General features: G+C 54.6%; 1 protein-coding gene across 6 annotated transcripts in view; it reads right to left on the reverse strand.

Moving 5' to 3' along the window:
• Window positions 1–211: 211 nt before the first annotated feature.
• Window positions 212–17,476, reverse strand: part of Arhgap22 (Rho GTPase activating protein 22) — a 155,032-nt gene continuing 137,767 nt past the window's right edge. For 3 of the 6 annotated variants that reach the window (XM_050140736.1, XM_050140738.1, XM_050140737.1), the window contains exons 5-10: window positions 11,393–11,600; window positions 7,457–7,589; window positions 6,653–6,726; window positions 5,523–5,644; window positions 2,495–3,374; window positions 212–816 (exon numbers count right to left, since the gene is read on the reverse strand). In XM_050140736.1, the coding sequence (XP_049996693.1) occupies window positions 588–816; window positions 2,495–3,374; window positions 5,523–5,644; window positions 6,653–6,726; window positions 7,457–7,589; window positions 11,393–11,600 (1,646 nt within the window). In that variant the 3' untranslated portion in view covers window positions 212–587. Of the gene's footprint in view, window positions 817–2,494; window positions 3,375–5,522; window positions 5,645–6,652; window positions 6,727–7,456; window positions 7,590–11,392; window positions 11,601–17,476 lie in introns of those variants that run through there. The other 3 variants (XM_050140739.1, XM_050140740.1, XR_007591395.1) reach the window with 3 other exon arrangements.

Below are 17,476 nucleotides of genomic sequence, written 5' to 3' on the forward strand. Positions count from 1 at the left end.
CCCTGCAGAGAAGAGCATGCTACCGAGGGCAGCCCAGAAGCCCCTGCAGGGCAAGGAGGAGCCACAGATGGTCTGAGGTGGGATAGCTGAGGGGGTGGCTATGGCTTCCCCAACCACAGTGCTGGGACCCTAAGAAAGCTTCCCCCTGGGAATGCACAACCTTTCTAGAATTACTTGATAAACTCCACCGGCATAGACATGAAGAATGAGGCTGGTGACAGGTGCTATGTTTTCAGAGCACATTTAATAAAGACTGAGGTTCTTGGCGGTGGCCCTGCTCTTAGGTGCCATCCTTTTGGGTGGCTATTGGGAACTTTTCCTGGATGAGAGGCTAATGCTGATCTTGGCACTGTCCCCTCTGACACCTGCTGGGACCCATAGGTTTGAAGAAGCATCCAGATCCTGCCTGGACTATTTGGGGTCCTGACAGCCCCTGTGGGGTATCAGGCTCTTTCTATCTGGCTCTTGGGGTCAGATGGCCCTGCTGGTGGCCTGGCCCAAACTTGAAGCTTCTGGCTTCTCTGCAGCCTGTGGCCAGCCCCTGAGGGAGAGTGAGCAGACATATACAGACATATACTCTGCTCCTTTCATTCTGGGGCTCTGGCCCCTTTGGTCCCGACAGTCAAGCTTCCTAGGGTGGCAAAGAACTCCTCCATCTCCTTCTGCAGCAGCTGGTTCCTGCGCTCTGCGTCCTCACGGGCCCGCTCTGAGTTCCGGAGCTTTATCTCCAGCATGGCGTACTTCTTCTTCTCCTGGTCCAGCTCCTCTTCCAGCCGAGACATCTGCTTCCGCAAGTCAGCACTGCCCTCCTCGATGCTTAAAAATCAAGAAGAGGGAGTTTCAGACTCCAGCTACTGGAGCTCTGTCACAGCAGGAATGGCCCTGGGTCTCACCAAGGCAGGGAGGACAGAGGCCTGCGGGGAGGGATCTCACAGCCCGTGGATTTGGGACCCAGAAAAGCCACCCTAAGGATTCCTGTCTTAGCACTGAGCACTAGATTAGCCTTTTGTCCCTCCAGTCCTGTCAACTGTCCTGGTGAGGGATCCCTGCCACTGGCAAGGGGAGCAGAGGTCCCCTGACCTTTCTTCATGTGCTCGTACCCACAGCTCCTGCTGCTGTCTACACAGTGCTCCAGAGGAACATAAATCCGGAGGAAATTTCTGTCTGCCCTTCATGTCCTCCTTGGGGGTCACCTCCCATGACCACCCTGAAATGCAGAGGTGACCCCCCCAAGACTCCCCAGAGCACTGTCACCACACAGGGACAACATGCATGCAGCACTGATCACAGTGAGTCCTCCCCCTCTGCCCCCAGACACAATGCTTGGAGAAAAGTGACTTCCCATTACCATAGCAACAGGCAATGCCATCAGAAAGGGGCCTCATGGAGGATGGCACTGCGTTATCGCTTGCCTTCTGTCCCCTGTTCTCAGACTTTGTTGTTTTTTGTTTGTTTGTTAGTTTTGTTTTTCAAGACAGGATTTTCTGTAGCTTTGGTGCCTGTCCTGGAACTCGCTCTTGTAGACCAGGCTGGCCTCGAACTCACAGAGATCCGCCTGCCTCTGCCTCCCGAGTTCCCCAGCCCTTCTTTGCTACCCTCTCCTTGCTTGGGCCTCCCCTCTCTGTCTATGTTATGCTACAGTGACCTTGCCAAGCCCCCCTACTAAGCTCCTGGCCTGTTCACGAGCATCTTTAACTGAACAGTCCAACACGGAGCTCCTGACAGCTTCCTCAAAATATGCCCTGTCCTTTCTAGTTCTGCCCAAGAAGCACCTGCTTATAGCTTCTCCCTTCAACTCTAAAGCCTTTCTGCCAGTTGGGCTGTTCCCACCCATCAGTGAGCAAGGCCCATTCAATCCATCGTCAGAACATGCGCCAAAGACTCCTGTTTCTCCCATCTCCCCTACTGACCCTGTGGCCCATGTCACTCCCATGGGCCTGAACTCCTACGGTCTCTTCATTGATTCCTACTGGACCTCCAGTAAGCCTTCTTATCTGAGGAGCCAAAGTCCTTGAGATAGACAGTCCATCAACTTTTTCACACACTGCCCTCTGAATAAGACCAAGCAACACCTTGGTTAAAGGCCCTGCCTTATGACCCTGCTCAAGGCTGGCACAGCTCCAAAGTGTGCTTCCCTAACCCCACCCCAAGCCTCCTATCCTCTCCTGAGGAGGGTCCCCTTCCATTCCCAGTGTGATTGTCCTTTATCCACTTCCAAGCATGCCATGTATTTCAAATGAACCGTGTGCATGGCTTCATCCTGACACCCCAAAACATGAGTAAGGCAGAGAATTCTGGGGAGTTTGAGACACAGCTGTGCCCCCAGCATCCACAGCAGCAGCCACCTGGCTCCTGATGCCCTCAGCAGGCATCTGTGGAGCCTGACCCACCAACCCTGAACATTCTAGGGTGTTTTTCCAAGGCAGGCAACCTGGAGGCTGGCTGCTCTGAGCCCCGCCCCTTGCAGCTTTGTTATCATAAGCTCGGCCCTTACCTTTTCAGGCTCCTCTCGTACTCAGTCTTCTGTTGACTCAGCTCTGCCCTGAGCTCGGCTACCTGGCCCTGGAGAGCCCGACAGCGGCGGACATGAGCCTGTGTGGGGCTGCCTGGGTCATTGGGCTCACTGCTGCCACTGCCCACACATGTCTCCTCCAGGCTGTGGCCCAGGTCTGGTGACCTGTGGTCCTCACTGCTGCTGGGGAGGGGAGAGGGCTCAAGAGCCCACTCAGTGTGTAAGGAGCTGCAGGTAGAAGAGTCGCTGGCCCGACAGGCTGTGCAACTGCTGACAGACGCCTCTCGGGAGGATGAGGCTGCAGACCATGCCATGCTGGCCACGCTGGCAGTGCTAGGAAAGTGGCTGGATGGGGGCACATTGTCATAGGTGGAGAGTCTCTGTGATGAGCCCGTATCCTTGAGCCGGTCCCCTGATGAAGCCCGACGGTGGCCACGTAGAGAGGATAGCCCGTTTATGAGCCAGTTCCCACCAGAGATGATGGGCACCTCTAAGGAGGAACTGCCCCCCTTTGGGCTCTCCGACCGTGACCCCTGCCGAAAGGAGGACTTCCAGCCAGGCAAAGTGTGCATCCTCTTCCCAGGGCTGGTGGCTGCAGGGCCAGTCTGGCTGCCAAGGCGTGGGGGAGAAGTTCTAGAGAGTACTGCTGCAGCTGGCCCATCCAGAGATGAGGTCCTGTGTGTGGGCAAGCCAGGGCTGCCAGGCTCACCATGGTGGTCCTGGGGGACCTCCTCAGAGCCCCACTCTACTGTGCCCTGGACAGTACCACGGGACGAGGCAGGTTCTTCCAGGGAGGTTGCGGCAAAGAGCTGTCCGTGTTTGCGGATGAGGACAGTCATCAGATGCTGAACCAAGGAAGTGCCTATGAGAAAGAGACAGGAAAGGTTGGCAGGGTCAGCTACGGCTCAGACACAGGATGCCCGTTCCTGCAGGGCACCTTCACCAGGGTCTGAGAGAGGACTGTCACACCAGCCAGAACCAGGCACAGACAGGGCTGTGCCCACAAATCCCCTGAGCATGGAGGAAGCATAGCACTGCGCACCTAGGAGGAGGGAGATGCCATGCAGACATGATGCTCATTGAGGTCACAGGATGATGGAACTGGAAATCAGAACCTAGCAGGTTCTCAGAGCACATCAACAACTCAGTTTCTCCTGTGCTATCGCTGCTGCTGGCTGTGCCTTAATGAAGACCCTCTGAGGATACAGGGCTCTTGAACAGGATTCTCTCTCTCTCTCTCTCTCTCTCTCTCTCTCTCTCTCTCTCTCTCTCCTCTCTCTGGAACAGGGTTCTCTCTCTCTCTCTCTCTCACACACACACATACACACGCACACATGCATGCACATACATGCACACACATGTATGAGTATACATCCTTTTAAAAAATTACTTATTTGGGGACTGGGAAGATGGTTCAGCAGTTAAGAGAACTTTTCATTCTTGCAGAGGACCTGGGTTCAATTCCCAGCATCCAGAGAGTGGCTCATAACCATTTATAACTCGAGTTCCTACAGATCCAACACCTCTTTCTGATCTCAGCAGGCACCAGACATGCACACGGCACACAGACATACATGCAGACCAAACAGAGACCAAACAGTGATACACATAAAAAATGCAATAAATAAATCTTTTTAAAAGTACTTATTTCATGTATGTGAGTATTTTGCCTGCATGTATTTATGTGCAGCACACATGTGCCTAGTGCCTGTGGAGATCAAAACAGAAAGTCAGATCCTCTGGAACCAGAGTTACAAAGTGTTGCCAGTTGCCACGTGGATACTAGCAACCAAACCTGAGTCATCTGCCAGAGTAGCAAACGTACTCAACCACAGAGCCATGGCTCAGGCCCTGATAAAGTCTTCTTAATGTGTATGGAGATATGCATACACGTAAATGCACATATGCACAGTGTTGACCACCCAACCCCTCCATCATCCCTGAGATGCCGGGCTCCCAATCTGGGGGTACGGCTCCCATGTGGTGGTATGTGGCTCAGCAGTAAAGATAGGGTCATTCCAAAGGTCAACAGTGTCTGCTCTACAGCCGTGCTCCCTCCAGCAGAGTTGGGAAGAGAGACCATGGCCTGGGTGGACTTCCCATGGAAACCTAGTGGTCCAAGAGAAATCACAGAAGACTTCTCAGCCAGAAAACTCAGCCCTCCCAGACTGGACTATGGGGCTGCTGATGGCAACCAAGTTTGGGCCCATGTCCTCAGGTCTAAACCAGGACTTCAGGAGTGTCCTCACCAACCAGATGTGAACAACCCCAGGCAGCAAGGTCCTTACACTGGCTCTGTTGGGGACAGGCTTCCCAAAGGCTTGTGCATACAGGCTCTCGTTTCCACACTGGCCTCTCTCTACGTGGGCCCTCTGCAAGCTTGGCTGTCAGGCCCCTGGTGAGTCACCGCACCTCACGTGGCCTCCGTTTCATCATCTGGGACTTAAGGACTATAATCACACACAGGCCCGTGTGAGGACTGTACCTGAACGGCACAGATGAGCTGCAAAGCAGAGACTGTCTGGTTTCTTATTCACCTCTTCCTCGCTTCCTTTTGCTGAGACCATGTCTCATGTTGTCCAGGCTGACCTCAAATTTCTGGACTTAAGTGATTCTCCCGCCTTAGCCTCACTATGTTGCTCTTTTAAAACATCATTTTATTATTACTTCTCAAAGAGAAAAATTCCCTGGTGCTTGCACAGGTCTATCCTCCAGGAACCTAAGACGGTCACTTCACTGTGGCGCTAAAGCAGAAAATATTTGTGTGGGTTCAAGGAGAAGGACTCCTGATTCCCAGCTGCTCCGTCCTCTCTAAGCACTGGTCATTTTCATTGTTTCCAATAACCGGTTGCTACCAGCCACAGAGGGAAGGTGGGTATGTCCCTAAAGATGGAGACAGGACATTTAAGCTATTGTCCCCCTGGCAATAAGCTGTGCTAAGCATGTGCTGGCGACTAACACGAGCCCAAATCTCGCAGCTTTGGGCACCACCAAGCCACCTCCCTTTTACCTTCCATGATGGTTACTGGATCCTCTATCTGTGGCCGAAGGATGTTAGGGCCAAAGACTGTTGCCAAGTTCTGGACACTCATCTTGTTGACATCTGAGTGGGCCTGCACTTCATCCAGAAACCTGCAAAAGAGAAAACGCCATTAGTGAAGCAGCAAATTCCGAACTCCAGTCTACCGTGAGCTCTGAGCCCCGCATGGCCATGGACACCATACCATACCCCACCAAGCCCAGCCCACACCGAATTCACCTCTTCCGTCCTGCACCACCAGCCACCCACCACCCTAACACTCCAAGCTGCACCCCGCAGACATACCCACCATACCAGACTGCTGATGCCCGCCCCCTACCAGTCAGCCACCCGCATTACTACCCGCTCCATCAATCCACATACCACACCTTACATACCTATGCTTCATGCACCCGCATCTGTCACAGCTATGAACAGCCAAACCCTAGCCACATCCACACAAAACCCACTCCATCCACACCCACTCAGCTACCCTATACCCAACCACTCGCTATGCTACCATGCTACCTTCAATACGCAGGCATATCCCATAGCCACCCAACCCTTAACTTCATATAGTCATGCCCTCTAGGCTCGCCCTCTACCTCCAACCCCACCGCATGGCCCCCTCTTTGTGCCCTCAGGCCCCCTTCCAGCCCCACACTCAGCCAAGCCTCTCAGGCTTTCTGTAGCTGCTGGGTAGTCAGCTGCACCTGTACGTGATCAAGGGAGACCGCTCCTGAGATCTAAGACTATCCTGAGAAACAAAGGCCAAGGAACAAGATATGGCCATCCTTAGTGTAGAAGGCAAATGCGCCGTAAGCTCGGACCCCGCCTGGCACTGGGTGAGTGTCATCCCAGCAGACCCCTGCCAGCACCCAGCATGTGGGGAAGGGAAGTGAGAGGTACCCAGGAAGGCAGGACCGGGCAGGGTCCTTCTGAACTGATTCACGACCGACCACCGCCTGCAGCTCTGTGTTCTTCCGCACTCCTTGCCATCCCCACCCTTGCTGAGGCAGCACTGAGGGGGTGAATAGACCCTCTGTTACAGTTTTGTCTCTCCAGGGGTGGAGGGAATGAGTGCAGAGCCAGAGGAGGCCCGCCCCAAACAGGCCACTTACCTGCAGATGTATCTGAGCAGGTTGTAGTTGGCCTGAGGAAGGTTGCTCACTTGGTTAGCTAACTCCAGAGTCCCCTTGTGAAGAAAGAGAACAGAGAATTTCAGACACCAGCACTATGGCCTCCCCTAACTGGAGAAAGGCAGGACGGGAGGAGGGAGGGATGCATGGCCAGTCCCAGCTGACCTCCTCTGTCCCTCCAAAGTGTGGCTGTGACCTCTTGAGGAGACTGATTTCATTTCTGGGAGCTGGAGTGAGGGGTGGCCTTTGCAAGGCCACAGAGGAATGTCTCGGCTCACTTATCAGCGCACAAATATTTGCCAGATAACAACTCTCACCCGGGCACGCTCACGGAGAAGGCAAACAGTCTGTCCGCTGCAGCAGCCCAGAGCTGCAGATGGCTCCAGCAAGGCCAGGAGGGCAGAGTGTGGAGGGGAGGGGACTGAGGCCTGTCCTGGCGGCTATCTCAGAAAACAGGTAACAGGCTCCTCGGTCTTAACACCGTGAGAGCCTGGGAGTCTGAGCCAGGTGTGGGAGACCATGGGGAAGCAGAAGTGTGCGCTGCGCGGTGGCTAGAACTGGTACGCTGTGTTGAGGGGTCTGCCTGCCACCCCACCCCTCTTCTACCTCTGCGCTAACTACCAGAGGAGAACTGGAGTCCTACACAGACTCCACAGCATTGAGGGCCCTCCTTCCCCTGCACAGCAGCCTTGCAGTCAGGACCCATGTGCCATTGATAAATCTTGACTCCACAAGCCTGCTGCCCCCCCAAGCCCACCCCCAGGATGTGTCCCGGGAGGCACTGACCTCCCCCTCGTCCTTGGTGAGCAGCTGGGCGCAGCTGAGGAAGTCCTCATACCTGGCGAAAGGGATGACGGGCTCTGGGAGCTCCCGAAGGTAGAGCTTCAACAGGGAGGCCACTGTGTGCACATCTGTGGTGCTGGGGTGAAAAGGGGGACATGAGTGAGAACACGAGCCCAGGAAGCTGCAGGACTAACACGTACGCTATGACCTCCCATGAGACCAGGACAGTACCCGGTCTCAGGTCGAGGTGTGTGCATATAGCCAGCTACAGACCCAGGCTGCCTGCAAGCACAGAAGGCAGGACCCCTGCATGGGGGGAGGGTGACAGAGAGACCGGAAGTTTCAACTTGGAGCTCCTCACCAGCCTCACATCACTGGCTCAAATCCAGTCTAGTGTCTAAGGGGTGAAGAGAATTTGGTTTTGTGTTCACAGTGTGAGACTTGGCAGATGTTCTACTGCAGAAGCCACAGCGCATGGCTGGTCCTCTCACAATGAGAATTCTGCTTTGCGTTCACGGTGTGCGACTTGGCAGATGTTCTGCTGCAGAAGCCACAGCGCATGGCTGGTCCTCTCACAAGAGCTGCTCAAAGTAGAAGAAATCACCTGTGACCCTGATCAGCTCACAGGAAGCTCTCATGGGGTACAGTCAAGTCTTTGCTTGAGCTTGCTTAGTTCCTGGGATGAACCCTGGCTGAATTGGGGAGTCTATATCAGAGGGAACCCACCAGGGCTGACCTTCCTGCAGATAGCAGCACCCAGCACTGGCTGGACAGGTGACAGGTCAGGTCAGGTCCCTGCCTCTGGTCTCAGTGCCTTGCTCCATCTCTAGGGCCATGGATGGCCACAACTGGACTTAGTCTCCACTATGGGCTCAGAGACGCCTAGGCTGAAGTGTGTGTGTTTCGGGGCCGGGTATTCAAGGGTATTCCCAGTTCAGGCTCACTCTCCCTTTTCCTATCTGCCTTGACTCTGTGGGACAGTTCTGGCCACAGCTGGCACCCCTTCCAAGGTGGCACTTCAAGCTACACCTGGGCCCAGCAGATCTTGGCTGCCTAATAAGGTGACACTTGGCCATGTACCATGCTGGGCATCCTAAAGCCCTGGGTCCTTTTGGCAGACATTTGATATTATGGCCTCCATATGACCACACATTCCCAAGATCCACACATGTGGGCTTCTTCTTCCTGACCTCCCTTCACGAGCCAAGCTGCTGCTGCTCACTGCCCACTGCCCACTGCCCACTGCCGCCTCCTGGGCCCCTTTCTCTATCCACACTGGAAGCCAGTGCCCTTCCCAGATGGGACTCTTCCAGGTTGGGCAGCTGCTGCCGCCTCAGAGACAGGAAGTGGGACTGGTTACATGCTAGCCCCTTGCAGTCCACAGACTTCCTGTCTTCATTCCTGCTCAAAGCCCTTCCCACACTACCCATTGCCCACGGAGACCTGCAGCTCAGCGGTACCCCATGGCCACTGTTCCTCACACTTTTTCTTTCTCGTGGTTTCCTCTGCGGTCTTCCCTCCCCCACTCTCTGCCGGTCTTTTCTTTAACGCTTGGCCCCAGTGTCCCTGAATTCCGTTCCCACGCCACAGTGAATCCGCTGCACACCCATCACATTCTCACCAGCACCAGAGAGAACATTCCAGGCCAATGCCTGGGCCCATCAGCCTGGGAGTCTCACAGGACATGCTCCATGCGGCTGGTGGGCTGAGGCAAGGCCACAGCAAGACCCCGGGGATCCGCAGACTGCTACAGTCAACTGAGCCATCGCCTCTGACCACGCCTCCACCTGCAGCTTCCCATCCTCTCTTCCTCCTCAGAGTCACCCTCTTGCCCACGTCAACAACAGCATCTGTCCAGAATGAAGGTCTCACTTGTCTCCAATCTTGGAGAACACACATACACTCTTTCCCCACTGGTTCATAAGCTCTTATCTGCAACCCTGCCATCCTAATCTAGTCTACACACACGCACACACACACACACACACACACACACACACACACACACTCACACCTGGGGCTGACTGTTACTATGGAGAAAGGGTAAGCAGATGAGAAGGAGTTTAGTGGTAGAGGAAGACCAAGGCCAGAAGCAACACCTATAGGCAGGCTAGTACAAGGGGGGCGGGGGCGGGGGTGAGGGGGAGTCTACGGCACAAGACAGAGTAAGTCTGGGAAGGGAATTCCCCTCATGCAAGCCCAGTTGGTTGGTGGAAGGACTCCCTGTGAGGTAGTTTTAGGAGGACTCCTTGTGATGGAGTTTTAGGAGGACTCCTTATGACGGAGTTGTCGGAAACACAGCCCCAGTGCTCACAGTAGGCAGGTGGGCAAGGAAGCAGAGCCCTTGAGCCTCTATGATTGAGGGCAATAAAGCCCTGAGATGTCCCTGTGAGTGAGTTTGGGGGAACAGAGCCCCAGGGCACACTTTGAACCAGGCCGGACAGGGCCAGATCCCTGGGGCCCTGTGAGTTGGTGGACACAGCTGCTATGTGAATAGCAGAAACTGGAGGAGAACGGTCTCGGAAACAGGGAGGAGTTTCTGAAGCACTGCCTTGCTAAAGGGACACTGCTGAGATGCCTGCTTGGGAGGAGGAACCGTTAAAGCCGCAGGAAGAAAGGTACCATAATGGAAGGGCAGCCAGGAGCCATGGCCTGGAGGAAGGGCCTTGTCATGCTGCCAATGCTGAGATGCAGGTCTATGGAACTGAATTCAGGGACGGGCGCCAAACTGGGGCCCGGCTGGCACCATGCATTAAAACAGGAGGCATAACAAGATGATGACACCAGAGGGTGGGTTAGGCCCGAAGGCTTGGTACCTTGCCAGGAAACCCCAGGGAGTTTGAATACGGTGGTGCGAGGTCTGAAGTCTTCCCAGTGTCTAACACCGCAGCAGGGTATCTGACCCTGGGAAGTTTCTAAAAGCCCCTTGCCCCCGGATCCTACCAAGACCGTGATTGCTGGAAGCAGTCTCTAACCTTGATGCCTACAGGAGACACAAGGACTGTCTGGCAGAGATGGAGAATAAGCCACAAGCTGTGGACAGGCATTCAAAGGCTCCAGGTAAAGGGACTCCAATGGCCCCATGGTTAGTCCTGAGCGCCACAGGTAAGGAGAGAAATGTCACAGCTCTGGCTATGGCCACGGCTCTGGGAAGAAACTGCATGGATGAGTGTTACACTCTGTAGGACCAGGAAAGCCCAGGGCTGTGGGCACTGCAGGGCTGGTTTGTCCTGTGGTGATCCTTGTCTGAGGGAAGATGTCAGAAAAGGCAGCTTTATGGGTGTCTGGTTCGGTTTCATGGCTTGATACAAGAACTCTGCAAAGCTGATCTGTACTGAGTGGGATGCTGGCAGAGAGAAGCGAGCCCACACAACCCCACGGAAAGGCAAGCCCCACTCCCCCCTCTCAGGCCCAGGGAAGTGGATGCAGTTCCCACGTAGTAGCCATGGGAAAGTCCCAGTGATGAGCACAGACCCAAGGCGGGCAGAAGCAACTCTCTTCCTGTCCCAAAACCGACTGTGATGGAACTCAGCTGCTAGGCCACCATACCACTGTGGAAGCTTGGGCTGGGTCACTAAGAAGAGGCAGAGCTAAGAGGCACACTGCAGGAAGCCTGGACTCCGAGATGCAGCTGTGTCTAAGCCATGCCGGCCTGGCAGCCAGCTGAGGCCTTCTTCCCTCTACCGGGGTCAGGGAAGAGCTGCGAACACTACCACATGGCTGACCTTGTTTGTGGCAGACAACCTCAAGAAGACCAGGGGACCAGCGTGACTCTGCACTGGCAGTCCGTCCTCTGAGCAGACTGGATAAACGCGCATGAGTCATAGGGGCAGCCGACATACCAGGCAGGCCCTGCTCAGAGAAGCTGGTGTCAAGGGGGAAACCACAGCAGGCTTACCAACTGGGCCCACCTCTCCTGCCCTGTCTCTCAGAGCTCACCTGTCAAACAGAGGCTTCTCCCCACAGTCGAAGGAATCCTGCAGGTCCCTCACCAGGTTGGCCTGACCTGGCATACGGAAGAGCCCCTCTTCACCGAGTCCTCGCTCCCGGATGAAATCCACACACTGTTCCACCAGCAGAGGTGCCAGGCGAGGGCCATACTTCCGCTCATGGTGCACTGTGTCCTCCAGCCGCTGCCCAAAGATCCCTGGACACAGGAAGAGACTGTTTAGATTCCTCTGCCGCTCTGCTCAATGGCGGGTAAAGGGTATCTGAGAAGGCTGTGGGTACCAAAGGAGGCTCTTTCCAAGGGTACAGATTAGACGCTGGGAGGGTACCCCCAGGTGGCTAGGCAGGGCTCTTAGCGCAGCTAGCCTGTCTTGTGGAGCTTGCTCAGGCTAGAGAAAATGGCCTCAGGGAGCATGTATTTGAATTGTGTTCGTGGATTTGGGGAACTCACTCCAGATGGGAAACCATGCCATGTCCAAGCACATGAGAATGAGCGGATCCCTCTTGGGTCAGTCCCTTGGGCACTGCTGTAAAGGGGGGCACAGGACAGCTCACAGGACAAGACTGTCGACACACTGATGTGGAAAACATCGTCCCATTCAACATCTGTTCAACTGTTCAGGGGTACAGCTTCAAAGATAGGGAAGGACGGTTCCACCGCCATCTGAGCTTTAAGAAGGATGAAGCAGTCGAGGAGTGGTGGCACTCGCCTTTAACCCCGGCACTCGGGAGGCAGAGACAGGTGAATCTCTGAGTTCGAGGCCAGCCTGGTCTACAAAGCTACCAGACAGCCAGGGCTACACAGAGAAACCCTGTCACAGAATGGCATTGCAAATGCTGAGCCTTAAACTGCACGATCTGGAAATAAAGCACTCAGAGCTGGCGAGGAAGATGCCCCTGCCCCGCATGCCTTCTCAGGGAAAGGTGTGCACCATATGCACACAGAGTTGGGGGTTTTCTTTGTGCATGTGAACATGCGAACATGTCAACTTGTGTGTGCCTGTGGCAGGGTCCAAGTGAAGCCCATTCAGTGTGGCTCTGGATGCAGTAAACATCCCAGCTCTTCTGCCACCACCATGAAGATGGAGGCGCCCAGCAGCATGTCCCATGGACAGGGACCATCAGGTCACAGCAGAGGAAGTGGTACTGGAAAAGATGGAAACCTCCCTCTTTTGGGACTTGGCGGGCTGGTTCCCTGACTGTGATTTTGGGGAAGGCTGAGAGCCTGGAGCCCAGGAACAAGCTGGATACTTGGGCAGCTCAAAGCAGGCCAGACTCAGACCTAACAGTGTCCTAGCCTTTGCGGTCAAAGCTGGTTGGTCCAAGGACACAGAGACCCTGCCCTTTCTCTCTCAGGACTCAGTCACCCACGCTCAGGACCTAGGCTGCACAGGTTTACCTCCTCCTGTCACGTTGAAAAGTTTGTGTGTGTGTATGTGGGGGGGGGGGAGGGTTCAAGCCAGGGTTTCTCTGTGATACAGTCCTAGCTGTCCTCGGGTTCACTCTGTAGACCACACTGGCCTCGAACTCAGAGATCCACCTGCCTCTGCCTTCGGAGTGCTGGGATTAAAGGTGTGTGCTGCCACCACCTGTTTTTGTTTTGTTTTGTTTTGAAGGGGGGGGGGGTGGAACATTTTTAAAATTAGCTTTTTTTCCCCCTCTCTCCTTCTTTGTTTAAAAGTGCACACGCTAGGCAAACTGTTTGTCACTGAGCTGTACCCCAGCTCTTGAGTTTCTCTTGAAATATCTGTGCTTAGCGTGGCAACAGGCCTAAGTCTCCACAAAGCAAGCGTGATAAAAAGTACCTCTGACAGAAACCCACTGCCGATTCCCTGTTGCCTCCCACCCACCTCGGCTGCTTCCTGCTTTGAGGCATTTGTGACGACAGGCCTCCCCAAATGACACTAGAGTCTGGAAAAGTGGGGAAGGGGTCCCAGCCCATGGAAAGAAGCCATGGGAAGTCATGTCTGTTGTAACCAGAAGTACCATTACGTCAAATGAGTAGGCATGGAACACAGAGAGGAAGAGCCCAGGTGGGGCAGTAGCTAGTTTGGCCTGGCACCCGCCTCCTCCCCACCACCCATATGGATCTTTCCTTCAGCTTTGCCCCGCCTCAACCTCGCCAGTGTCAGCTTCCACACAGCCATGCCCATGTCTAGTTATTTGTTTGTTTTGCTTTGCTTTATTTTTTTACTCTCTGGGGGCTTGCCACAGCTCCCAAATAAATACAAGGAGACTGATTTTTACTTTTGAATGCCCGGTCCTAGCTTGGCTTGTTTCTAGCTAGTTTTTCTAACTTAAATTATCCCGTTTCTCTTTAAGTACATTTTACCTCTGGGCTCTTAGCTTTCCTTTAGTCTTTATATCATTCTTTCCCTCTTCCTCCACGGCTGGCTGTGTGGCTAGGTGACTGGGGGACTGGGTGACTGGGTGACTGGGCGACTGGGTGACTGGGTGACTAGGTGACTAGGTGACTAGGTGACTGGGGGACTGGGTGACTGGGTGGCTGGGTGACTGGGGTGACTGGGTGACTAGGTGACTGGGTGACTGGGCGACTGGGGGGGCTGGGTGACTGGGTGACTAGGTGACTGGGTGATTGGGTGACTGGGTGACTAGGTGACTAGGTGACTGGGTGACTAGGTGACTGGGTGACTGGGGGACTGGGTGACTGGGGGACTGGGTGACCAGGTGACTGGGTGACTAGGTGACTGGGTGACTGGGTGACTGGGTGACTGGGTGACTAGGTGACTGGGCGACTGGGTGACTGGGTGACTGGCCCCTGGCACCTCCTCTCCTACTGTTCCCCGTTCTCCCTTTCTAGATTTCTCCTCCAATTTTATTCTCTTTGCCTGGCAGCCCCGCCTATCCCTCTCCTGTCTAGCTACTGGCCATTCAGCTCTTTAGTAGACCAAATCAAGTGTTCGCAGCAGGCAAAATAACTCAGCTTTACAGAATTACACAAATGCGACATCAAAGGCTGCAACACACCTTTGCATCGGTAAACAAATGCTCCACTGCACAAACGACTGTAAACACATCTTCAACTAAAACCCCACAGCACCCGTGCACATGCAAGGCCTTCTGTTTCCATTGCTTCTCCCACCCCCAGGGCCACAGCCGTGTAAAGACACTCATTTCTGCAGGGCCATGGGCAGCGATTATGGGAAGGACAAACACGATGTAGTGCTTTTGCCTGTCCTAAGTCACTGGCCTCAGCTCCCGGCCTCAGCTCGCAGCGACTGGAGACCAGTCAGGAAGACAGAAGACTTGCCAAATTCTCTCCACAGACTCACAAAGCTCAGGTGAGTGCAACCAGCCTCCTTGCTCCCCGGGTCCTAGGCATCCGCCTCTCACTGTGTGTCCGTGCCTGGCCCTGTTCTAAGAGCAGAAGTCCCCTATTCTCAGGGGCAGCAAACCCAGATCCCCAGGGAAACTGTAGACAACACCATTCCCTAAGTAGAACATGCATGATCTAAGGGTAAACTGAGGGTTTCGGCACCAGACATAGAAAAGGAGATCGCGACTGCTCCATAGGACGCTTGAGGGGAAGATTTTTATTTTATAAGGGAGCGAACAGCCAGAGGCATCCGGAAGAGTCCAGAGCAGGGAGACAAAGTAGACATGGCCAATAGACTGCACTTGGCCACGAGAAGAGAGAGGGGAAGAGAGAGAAGGAGAGAGAGAGTGAAGGCAAAGGAGGGGTGGGAGGGGCAGGAGGGGCAAGAGGGAGGGTATAGAGGGGAACAAAAGAAAGGGCGTACCTGAAACACCAGAGTTACAAGGGGCGAGTGAGGCGCTTGGGGGAAGGAAGCCCGTGAGTTGGAGAAGTTTAGGGTGGAGCACAGGGTGAGGAGAGACAGGATGCGACCTTCTTGTGGTACTGAGGGAGCCTGGAGGCCGCATGCACTGCTTTGGTGTGCCAACAGGCACCACTGATAGCCATCTGTCTCTTTAGGACCTGAGCTAAGGAGCTGGCAAAACAGAACAATTTTAACAATATACTAGAACGGAAGGTCCCTTCTGTGGATGCCCTGCTCCCTGCACCCCATCTCCGAACTCATCTTTTTGTACTTCAGCATTTTCTCTTAAAGGAGCAGCTCCGCAAATGGCCATTGTGGAACGAGATAAAGGCGGTGTGAATACCAGCACTATAGTACCGTGACAACGGATCTGATAGGCAGGCGACATAAACAGAGCAAGCACCCCAAAATGATGACTCATATCCCAGACACGGCAGAGTGGGAGGGTTCGAGATTTCATCACAACCCACAATTTAAAACGTATGAGCTGTTTGTTTATGGAATTTTCCACTTTGTACTTTCAGGTGGCAGGTGACCCCCCGGAAGCTAGAACCCAGGAAAGTAAAAGCTGTGGATGTGTGAGCTGAGCGACACCATGAGTCTCAGAGTCATCCCGGGTTGTGAGCATGCTCCCCGCTCCACCCGCTGTGATCTTCACTTTACTAACCAGGCTGCCAGGCAAGCTCTGCCCTGCTGGCCTCCACTAGCCCCTAGGCACAAAACTTAGACTAGCCCATCTGTCCGCACGGCGACACCCAGTCTTGACAGGTCTGTCCGTGACAGCCCCTCCCAACCCTGCCTCCCACTGAAGCCTTCCTGAACATTCTCACTGGCCCCAGATGGGGCAACGGGAAAGTCACAAGGTCTCAGCACTTCAAAATAGAAGAGGTTTGGGGAAGGAGGTGACAGAGGAAACAATCAAGTATGAGGAAGGGGACTTAGGGGGTCAATGGAGTAGCTGAGATGTGGAACACCTGGTGCTGGAGGGCGGGGATGAGGAAGGATGCCTGGAGGTGAGCACTGGCCCCAGATGCCAGGAGGTCGGGACAGAGGGGGCAAGTAATAAGACCAAAGAGACCCAGGTCCTGGACACACATTGGGCTAAACCAGTGGACCACAGGCCTCTGTCTCCATCTACAGAGTGAAGTAGCATCTATGTTCACAGAGTGCCCCAAGGCCCGGGATGGCCCCACATTCCCAGGCCATCCCCTCTTCCACTGGACTCTTGAAAGAGTCCAGACCTCATTCCTGCTCAGCCTCCTGATTCTTCCTTGCCAGCTGCCCCCACTGTAGGCAAGCCACCATCAGGCCTCAGGCAGCCTCCCTTTCCAGTGGCCCTGCCCACTGCTTTCTTTACCACAGTCCGCCTCTCTGGCAGACCCTGTGTGGCCTGGCCCCACCTGTTGAACTCCCAAAGCCCTCCTGGCAAGTCTCAGAGGGGAAATATGCCAAGAATCAGTTCCAGTAGGCTTGTCATGTTGCTGGAAACCCAGTCAGTACGTGGTTCCTAGAGGTCCCGGCCCACGGTCGTCACAAAGTGCCCACTCTGCCAGCTGAGAGGAAGTTGTCAGGGACGGCTTTCCTCAGTGTAGACCTGCGGTCACAGCTTCTGCCTGGCCAGCTGTTCCTTCCAGCCTGGCCTACGTGCCTCCGGTAAGTGCCTCTCAGAATCTCAAGCAGGAGTGGAAGCAGCAGCTGGAAACAGTCCCAGCTGCTGCTCAGAGCTCATTCTAAAACCCCCTGGAAGTGGCCCTCAACCTCCCTGCCGAGTCCTGGAGCTATGCCCACGGGCGAACACACGATACCAACACAGGGCACCTAGTGCCTCAAGGGAAGCGGTGGTGGTGGTGCGAGGGGGCCAGCGTCCTGCCACAGCAAGAAAGGGAGGTCACTGGGATTCCCTCTGGATCTGGTCCCAGAGCTGAGGCAGCAGGTCGGCTTGGCTGCTGTCTATCTGCCTTTGGCTCTCCCCAGTGGAGAGGAGGCCACAGTCAGGGGTGGGGGTGGGGTGGGAGGTGGACAACGAGAAAACAATTCTCCAGAGGTTTGCAAACTTTGGGGAAATCTACAATCTCTCTCTTAGCTACAAACTTTTCTTGCTCTTTGGTCCACTCCCACCTGCAACCTGCCCTGCGCCGACTCCTGGAACATCCACCCCCACTTTGATTGGACCACCGACTTTTCCTATTTCAGGTCCTGCTTTCTGAGACAGTCTCAGATTGGCAAGAGGCTGAAATCCCTTCTAACTTGCTCTCAGCGTGGCTGGAAAACCACC

The sequence above is a fragment of the Alexandromys fortis genome, unplaced genomic scaffold (assembly GCF_014885135.2).
Source record: "Alexandromys fortis isolate MF-2015 unplaced genomic scaffold, M_Fortis_MF-2015_v1.1 scaffold_46, whole genome shotgun sequence".
Taxonomy (NCBI): Eukaryota; Metazoa; Chordata; class Mammalia; order Rodentia; family Cricetidae; genus Alexandromys; species Alexandromys fortis.